General features: G+C 41.1%; 2 protein-coding genes across 2 annotated transcripts in view; one reads left to right on the top strand and one right to left on the bottom strand.

Annotated features, from left to right (window-relative positions):
- The window catches only part of LOC107750837 (peripheral plasma membrane protein CASK-like), a 61,629-nt gene that overhangs the window by 28,738 nt on the left and 23,747 nt on the right, over positions 1–9,144 (bottom strand). Inside the window, exons 4-9 of the mRNA XM_016566386.1 lie at positions 8,980–9,057; positions 8,830–8,902; positions 2,762–2,864; positions 2,478–2,653; positions 901–1,023; positions 684–767 (exon numbers count right to left, since the gene is read on the bottom strand). Coding sequence (XP_016421872.1) covers positions 684–767; positions 901–1,023; positions 2,478–2,653; positions 2,762–2,864; positions 8,830–8,902; positions 8,980–9,057 — 637 coding nt within the window. The remainder of the gene's footprint in view (positions 1–683; positions 768–900; positions 1,024–2,477; positions 2,654–2,761; positions 2,865–8,829; positions 8,903–8,979; positions 9,058–9,144) is intronic.
- Positions 3,217–6,755, top strand: gpr34a (G protein-coupled receptor 34a). The gene is made up of 2 exons (XM_016566363.1): positions 3,217–3,365; positions 5,481–6,755. Exon 2 carries the CDS (start codon positions 5,568–5,570, stop codon positions 6,726–6,728), a length of 1,161 nt encoding a protein of 386 aa, XP_016421849.1. The 5' UTR covers positions 3,217–3,365; positions 5,481–5,567; the 3' UTR covers positions 6,729–6,755.

Raw genomic sequence — 9,144 nt, 5'->3', positions numbered from 1 at the left:
TAGTGCTGTCAAACGATTAATCGCATCCAAAATAAGTTTTTGTTTACATAATGTGTGTGTGTACTGTGTATATTTGTTATGTATATATAAATACAAACACATGCATGTATATATTTAAGAAAATATGCTATGTTTATATATATAATATAAAATATAATAATATAAATATATATACACATGTAAATATTTTCAAAATATATACTGTATGTGTGTGCATTTATATATACATAATAAATAAACACAGTACACATACATATAGTATGTAAACAAACATTTTTATTTTGGATGCGATTAATCGTTTGACAGCACTAGTATATACATGACTGCTTTTGTGCTCCAGCTCCAGGGTCACATTTAGTCTCTAGTTTAAAACTACACTAAAACTAACTCAAATGATGCTGCCCTTTTTTCCCCTTTTTTAATGAGAGCCAGGTTTAGTAATTCAAAATTAAAACTAAATAAGATGTTTAAGATTAATTCTTCCCAAAAAACTTAAAACAAGATTTGGATTTATTTGATTAAAAACCTATCAACCGAAAGAATCAAGTTTCTCACAGGAGTTTATTACAGTCTAGACAAGATGGACACTTGGGATAATTCTCTATGCGGTCAAAACGTTGGGCGCGCGTGTGGTTTGCGGTGTTGTGTGACACGAGGAATTACTGCACGATTACTGTAAATACCTTCAGTTTCCTCCGAGAGTTGAACTTCCTCAGCTGCTCCACCGTCTCGGGCAGGTGGATCTTGTACGAGTAGCGATCTCTCTCCTGCACGACACGCACAAACATGAGACAAACTCAACCCGATACCATGCTTGAAGGTCACAAACAGGAAGTGACTTCTACAGGAGGAGAAATGACAATCAGGTTAATTTTGAAGACAATAGCAGCAGCGTGTGACCTTGAGCCAGGGATGGTTGAGCGCCTCATAGACGGTGATTCTCTCGGCCGGGTCCAGCATTAGCATGCGTCGCACCAGGTCTTTAGCGCTCTCAGAGATCTGACTCCACTGCCGCGGGTTCATCTGACAAACAAACACACCGCTGAACCACACAAACGACTGGACCGGCTTCATCCAGCTGCAGCTATGAGTGCTCGTTTGTAATGACACAGAGCTCGGTTCTGACCACTGTATTTCCCGTACAAATATCTAAACACTATTAAAGCAAGATTCATTTGACAGAAGAGTAGTCTTTAGCATAAAATATCTGACAGTGGGGTCAGAGAATAAACTTATTTAAAATAATTTATAATATTTTTATTATTTAAAAAAGTTTATTTTTCTGATCCCATTGGCAGATATTTTTCATTGTTTTAATTAAACTCATAATCTCTCAGAAAACAAGACTTCTCATCTTCTGTCATTTTGCATTAAGTAAATCTATCATGATTTAAGAATTTAGAAAACACTAGAAAAAAAAAAAATTCTTACTTGACTATTGACTATTATTATTTTAAATCCTTTTATATGTAAAGCACTTCGAATTACAATTGTGTATGTAATGTGCTATATAAATAAACTTTGCCTTGCTTAGCATTTTTGTCTTGTTTTCTAGTACATTCGGTTACACTTTATTTTAAGGTGTCCTTGTTACAGTGTAATTATACATGTGAGTACTGAGTAATATTAATTAACTACATGTACTTACTATATGGTTAGGGTTAGGATTTGGGGTTACTTGCATATAATTTATTGTTATTATAATAGTAAGTACATGTAACAATAAAGTGACTTTAAAATAAAGTGTTACCAAACATTCTTGAATCAAAATGCATTTACTGGAGAAGCAAAATGATTAAGATATTAGGGGATAGTTGCGTAACCATAGTCACCACGGTAAGACGGTGTCTTAGGAATCAGTTTGACTAACTAGCAGTTAACCAAGTGGTTACTTTTCAGAGTCAAATTAGATCAATCTACATTTTCAATGTAACTGACTTTAAAATATTACGACCAGTCTTGCAGAAAAACGTAGGACTAGTCTAAGCAGTTTATGCAACCAGCATAAATATCTGAAAAAATATCTGTCGGTGGGTTAAGAAAAATAATCTTAATTCAAAGAGAAAACAAGATTATTTTTCATGCCTCATTGGCAGATCCTAATTAAAAACTCACTTCATTTTGATAGTTTTCAGAAAGCAAGAATGAATCTCTTAATATCTCTGTTATTTTGCTTCTCAAGTAGATGTATCTTATGTATAGCACTGTCTATTCTCAATCCTAGATGTTCTCGGGTTATCACACAAAGCACTCTAACCCTTCTCCATTAATATATGCAATGCTGTGTTTGGTCAAAAGTTATCTTAGAATTATTGTTATGAATCATGTGCAGCACACATCTATGATTTGAAACAGATTTCTCATTCTGCTCCTAAAACACAAGAGGAAGGTTCTGTCATTAAAATCGCTCCACCTGACGTGTCTTCAGTGCTCTCGACGTCTGAACGAGTGACGTGCTTCTGTCAATCACGCAGTACCTTGTACTTTCCTTTCACGATGGCTTCAAACAGACGCTCCTTGGTGCCGTAAAAAGGCAAACAGCCGCTCAACAGGATGAAGAGAATGACCCCGCAACCCCAAACATCCACCGGCTTCCCGTACGGCTCTCGCTTGACCACTTCAGGAGCCATGAAGTGAGGGGTCCCTACCCGACCTACACACACACAGAGAGACAGAGAGGCCCAAGGCTTCAGAAACAAATCAGAGCAAAGAGCTGCACTTCCTGTAAACATGATCTGCTGTGGTGCGAATACACACGTACCTCCAGCCACCAGGCCTGACTCGCCCAGCTGAATCGCCACGCCGAAGCCGCCCAGTTTAACAGGAGCAGAGTTCTCCTTAGAGGCCAGCAGCACACAGTGAGGCTGAACACACACACACACACACACACACACACATATATATATATATATATATGAAACCACTGAATGTGTGTCCTACATAAAGCCACATGTGTTCTAATATCACCCTCACTACATGAGATTGTGTGAGAATGAGATGAGAAGAGGACATGTAATGCTTTTATTTCGTCACATAGCAAACTAATTTCAAGAATTAAGTTTTTTGCTTTTTGGTGGATTCTACAGCCCACTCGTGTGGCGCTGAGACAACCGTCAGCAGATTGAACACACACCAACATCTCTGTGTGCTCAAGAGTCAAACACTGAGACAGAGAGAGAGAGAGAGAGAGACGAGAGAGCGACAGACGCTTCTGAGCGTTTAGAAGGGAAGCAGAAACACATCAGACACTCGGGGAGGAAAGAAAGAGGATCTGACAGAAAGACCAAAGCCTTTGTGTTCCGTCTGAATGGATAAATGTGCAGCTGCAGCGCTTTGTGCAACTGAAGGAATTAACATGCAAAACTGTGAGTAGAATTTATGCATCTGTATGTGTCTGAGATTAAAGTGCGTGTGCGAGTCACTCTACAGACGATGATAGAAAAATCTGAAAACAGAAATGTGTGTGCATGAATAAATAGACTTCATACTAGTGTCAGAAACTATGCAGGTCACTTGGGCAGAGGATCACATTTAAAGAAAAAAGTTTAAATAACTCAAAATATGCTAAATGTATAAAAAATAATTTTTTTAGCATGCATTGATGAAGGTCATCATGAACGTACGCGTGAAATGTCATGAAATAATTTCTGAAAGGTCAGCAGTTTTTAGACATGCAGAATTATGTTTAAATAAAATAAAAAATAAAAAATTTATTTGACTATTTACAGCCCAAAAATCAAATAATTATTAAAATGACATCCACTGCATTACAAATACATTACAAAAACATACAAAACACGTGAAAGAAATTTCTTCCTGTACATTTGTTCATTTAGCAAACAGCTTCATTCAGAGCAACATACGGTTAACAATAATATAAGCAGAAGTGTTTTACGAGAAAAACAAATCAAGTTAGCTCATGAACACCAAAAATAGCACAAAGTGCACAGAAAAAGTGCTGGTTAGTGAATCAAGTGTCCTGGTAATGATGTAATCTCCAGCTGTAAATCAGACGTGATTAGATTCAACTATTTTCACTGTGCAAAATATACTTGCAAAATACAAGTATATATATGCAGTGTGCAGAGTACGCGGTATATGTATGAAATATCATTATGGCTCTAGGTTATGAAGGTTATGAGAAGAGAAAGCAGAGAGCAGCGCAGCTGTAGAATCAACCTCCCACAGACTCAAAACACACATTCACCAAAGATGCAAGAGCTTTCCTTAAATAATTTAAAGCTAAAATGATCCGGAAAGAAGGAATGGAGAATTGAATCGAGGCTCCTGGAGGTGTGTTTGTGGGCCGTGATTTACGCTCCTCACGCCGGCATTCGGAGCCAGAGCGTTCTCTCGTTTCATTTTCATTGGGCTGAGACTGAATTTTGCCCTGTTGTTCAGCACAGTAAATTAAAGCCTGGAATACACTACACGATTTTTGCCCTGATTTTTCCGTCTGGAGAAGTTGACGAAAGGCAGTCTGCAGATTTGAGTTGACAGATTCTAAAGAAAATCACGTAGTGTATGACGGCAAGTTTTCCTCTGTCACTATTTACAAAGTCGGTTAATGTATGATGCCTAGTGTTTTAAAAATCGGTTCAGATTTTCGAAGTCGTGTAGAGTATTCCAGCCTTAAAGGATAAGTTCACTTCCAGAATAAAATTTACTGATAATTTACTCACCCCCGTGTCATCCAAGACGTTCATGTCTTTCTTTCTTCAGTTGCAAAGAAATTAAGTTTTTGAGGAAAACATTCCAGGATTTTTCTCCATATGGTGGACTTCAATGGTGGCCAAAAATGCAGTTTCAATGCAGCTTCAAAGAGCTCTACACGACCCCAGCCGAGGAATAAGAGTCTTATCTAGCGAAACCATCGGTCATTTTCTGAAAAACAATTATATTTATACACTTTTTTTTAACCACAAATGCTCGGCTTGCTCTAGCTCTGCGTCTTTATTAGCTGATGTTGGAAAGGTCACACGCGGCTAGTTCTTCGTCTTTGTACTTCAGTTAAAAACTCCATCTCATTTTCTCCTCCCAACTTTAAAATCATCCAACATCTTTGTTTTATTGTTGTTCATCGTTGTGCTACGTCACGCGTGACTTTTCCAACATCAGCTAATAAAGACACGCATCGCAGAGCTAGACCAAGCCAAGCATTATGTGGTTAAAAAGTGTATAAATATAACTGTTTTTCAGAAAATGACCGATGGTTTCATTAGATAAGACCCTTATTCCTCGGCTGGGGTCATGTAGAGCTCTTTGATTGAAACTGCCTTTTAGACGTTCAACTCACTGGCCACCATTGAAGTCCACTATATGGAGAAAAATCCTGGAATGTTTTCCTCAAAAAACGTAATTTCTTTGCGACTGAAAAAAGAAAGACATTACCATGTAGGAGCAAATGATCAGGAAATTTTCATATTCTGGAAGTGAACTTATCCTTTAAAACGTGTCTGACTCGCCGTTTCTCCCCCCAGAGCTGAAGACTCAAGCGGAAAGCCTCCAGTGAACTTCACCCCGATCGCTAACAAGGAGATAAAAACACAAGCATCCTGCCGAACACGATGAGCACCGTCTGGCCGACTGACCGCTTCACCAACCACACCTTCAGCAACCGCTCGTGTCCTCTGGAGGAGGAGAACCTGCGGCTCCCGCTGGCGGTGCTCTACTCGCTCATCTTTCTGTTCGGTCTGGCAGGAAACCTGCTGGCTCTGTGGGTCTTCCTCTTCCTGCACTCGCGCAGAAACTCCGTGCGCGTCTTCCTCATCAACGTGGCGCTGGCGGACCTGGTGCTGCTGGCGTGTCTTCCCTTCCGTGTGCTGTACCACGCTCAGGGGAACGTGTGGTCTCTGGGGCCGCGCATGTGCAAGGCGGTGGGCAACCTGTTCTACATGAACATGTACGTCAGCATCACCCTGATGGGTCTGATCAGTCTGGACCGCTATCTGAAGATCATCGGCGTGCGGGGCTCTCAGAGGGGCTGCGGGCTGCGCTGGCTCAGGGGCAGCCGCTGGAGTCTGGTGACCTGCGTTCTGCTGTGGAGCGGCTCTCTGGTGATGGTGGTGCCTATGATCGCGCTGGCCGAGGGCAACGAGGAGCCGGGGAAGTGTTTCCAGTACAAGCAGAGAAAGCACGCTAGAGGCAAAGCCTACTTTAATCTGTTCATGGTGGCGGTGTTCTGGCTGGTGTTTGCGGTGCTGCTGGTTTCATACGGACGGATCGCACGCAGACTTCTGCGAGCATCGCGGGACAAACCGGACATGCCCAATGCCTTGCGCTACGCCCGCACCGCTAGGAAATCCTTCGTGGTTCTGCTCCTCTTCACCATCTGCTTCGTGCCGTATCACACCTTCAGGGGCTTCTATGTTGCTTCGCAGCTCCGAGATGTTAGCTGTGAGACACAGCGGCTCATGGATCTCACCAACGAGCTCATGCTGCTGTTCTCGGCTCTCAACAGCTGCTTGGATCCCGTCATGTACTTCATGCTCTCGGGTTCGGTGCGCAAAGCCACCATTCGGGCCTTGTCGCAATTCCTGCATCTGCACCATGAACCCGCAGCGACCAACAGCTCGACCACGGAGTTCCGGAGGACTTCGGTGTCCCACGCTTCCAATGCTCCGGTGCTGGACACATCCAGAGGCAGCCTGGGACTCATTACACCGAGCCTCCGCGTCAAACCCAACGACCGAGAGTCCCGTCCGCAGATCACGGCGCTGTCGAGCTGATCGTGAGATGATAGAGTTTCACCTTTGACCCACATAATGGCCTGTGAAAGTTCACGGGAAGCGATTCACTGGTGTGAAACGATGACTAGCTCGAAAAGTCTGCATGGGAAAGTTCTTGAGACATCGCTTCTGCGAGCCTGTGAGGGTGATATATGGCTGGACACCACAACCGCAGGAGATCACCACACATCTGCTTTGAGATTTTCAATCTATCAGACACAACTCTCACTGAACTCAAGCTCATGTACACTATATGGACAAAAGTATTGGGACCCCCCCTTCTAATGAACAGGTTTGATTACTTTAGTAACTTCCATGAGTACAAATCTTAATGTTTAAGCATATAATGATATTCTAATATCATTATATGCTTCTATAAAATTAGAAGCACACAGTTCCCCTAGAATATCATTATATGCTTAAACTTTAAGATTTGCACTTCAGTATTAAAGTAGTCAAACCTGTTTGTTAGAAGGGGTGTCCCAATACGTTTGTCAATATAGTGTATTTCAGGCAGCTGCAGTGATGCACAAACAGCAGACGACACTGACTTACACATGAAGGACACCTCCTGCTGGAGGAACAGAGTTACTGCACCTCCTATTACACATTTCATCATGTTACAGTGGACTGTTACCTTTATAAAAACAGAGCTGTGCAAAAGGACCTGGTGCCACAAGCTGGTCAAGATGATCTTCACATGACTGACTTTTTTACTGTTTTTAAATTCATGTAGCTCAGACTATAGAGTAACGCCAGTCAAAGATCTGATTCCCAGTGAACTCATAACATGCACACCTTGAATAAAAGTGTATGCCAAATGCATAAATGTCCTTTTTAAGAGTATAATAAACAGGGGAATAAAAAGCCTTATTTACAGTGTTTACAGTGTGTTAAAGGCTCAATATGTAAGTTTTCGCCACTAGAGGTCGCATTTTCAAAACAATAACAAAGGCGAAGCTTGCTATGAAGGAGGATGTTCACAGATGAGGTAATGAATTAATTTGTTTATTACCTGTAAATTAAATTATACAGAGAAAGTGAGCAAAGAACATTATGACTGACTTCAGTCTAACGCGAGTTTAAGCACTCTCAAAAAACTCTTATAATCAGTAAAGCGGTCTATACACTGATGAATGAATCTCTTGCATCATACGTACATCCGCACGTTGTTGTTTATGATGAGAGAATTCACGTGAGAGCTGAATTCAGTCAATGAGCAAAAACAACTCATCTGAATGCCTCTGATTGGTCATTGCATTCGTAAGCTCAGCAGACTCATGTGATGCGAAACACTGTAAAATGCGTAAAAAAAATCATGCCGCAAAATTGAGCAGATCTAAATTTAATGCTGCGGTCAACAGTTTTAATTTTCATTTTATTCACGACAGCTGTAATGGATTTAGTTTAACTGTACATAAGCATTTGTGACCCTGGACCACAAAACCAGTCTTAAGTGTCAATTTTTGGAAATTGAGATTTATGCATCACCTCATCCTTGGGAACTTTTGGTATAACGCAAATATACAACTGCATGAAATATATCACACTGTGCAAGTAGTTCTTGGATATCTTATTATGAAAATCTTACATATTGTGCCTTTGACACTCTTATTGATAACTGATGTGGCCCATGGCTCAAAAAATACAACAAAGAAAAGGACACTTTATTAACAAAACAGAAAATAAAACAGACGTGTGCTAATGTAGTCATCAGTAAGAGCAGTAATGTAGAGTAAAGCGCATGCATGGAGTGTAACGTGCTGTAGCAATGGTGTAGGTGCAGGAAAGACAAGTACAACCACAAAGTACACAAACACAAATGCAGCCCAAAGAGTGGAAAACAGCTCCTTTTAAAGGACACAAGACATGGAAGCTGGTGTGTGCAATGAAACCATTTACAAAAGAATCGTCCATCTACCCAACAAGACCCCGAGTCGTCACATAACCTTTAAGTGTTCTTGAGAGCGACATCGCATGGTGTTCGAACATCATGAGGGCGAGTTAATGATTTGTGCACGAAATACTCTTTAAAGATGTTGAAGATGAACATGTTAGGGTTAGTGAGGAATAATCAATCAGAGATGCAGACGAGTCTTACCTTGACGTCTCGGTGTATGACGTTGTTATCGTGGCAGTAGCGCAGAGCTTCAAGTATCTGCCGCATGTAGTGACTGAGAACACAAATAACACACAGATTGAGCAAAATCTTGACTGACCGTGTGTGAGGTGAACAGTTAGTGATTCTCACCTGGCCACCGCCTCGCTGTAGACAAAGCCAGCATCAGCCCTCTTCACGATCTCGAAGCACAGATCGGCTCCATCCATACTGCACACAGACACACGACTGTTACACACACGCTATATACATACATATATATATATATATATATATATATAAAACGGTGTTGGGGGT

The sequence above is a fragment of the Sinocyclocheilus rhinocerous genome, unplaced genomic scaffold (genome assembly GCF_001515625.1).
Source record: "Sinocyclocheilus rhinocerous isolate Xijiao unplaced genomic scaffold, SAMN03320098_v1.1 scaffold3529, whole genome shotgun sequence".
In the NCBI taxonomy this organism is placed as follows: domain Eukaryota; kingdom Metazoa; phylum Chordata; class Actinopteri; order Cypriniformes; family Cyprinidae; genus Sinocyclocheilus; species Sinocyclocheilus rhinocerous.
The sequence above is the reverse complement of the archived record's forward strand: the minus strand, read 5'-3'. Positions and strand labels throughout refer to the sequence as shown.

Excerpts from the sequence above, each read along its gene's own strand:
- gpr34a (XM_016566363.1), top strand. The coding sequence starts at position 5,568 with ATGAGCACCGTCTGGCCGACTGACCGCTTCACCAACCACACCTTCAGC.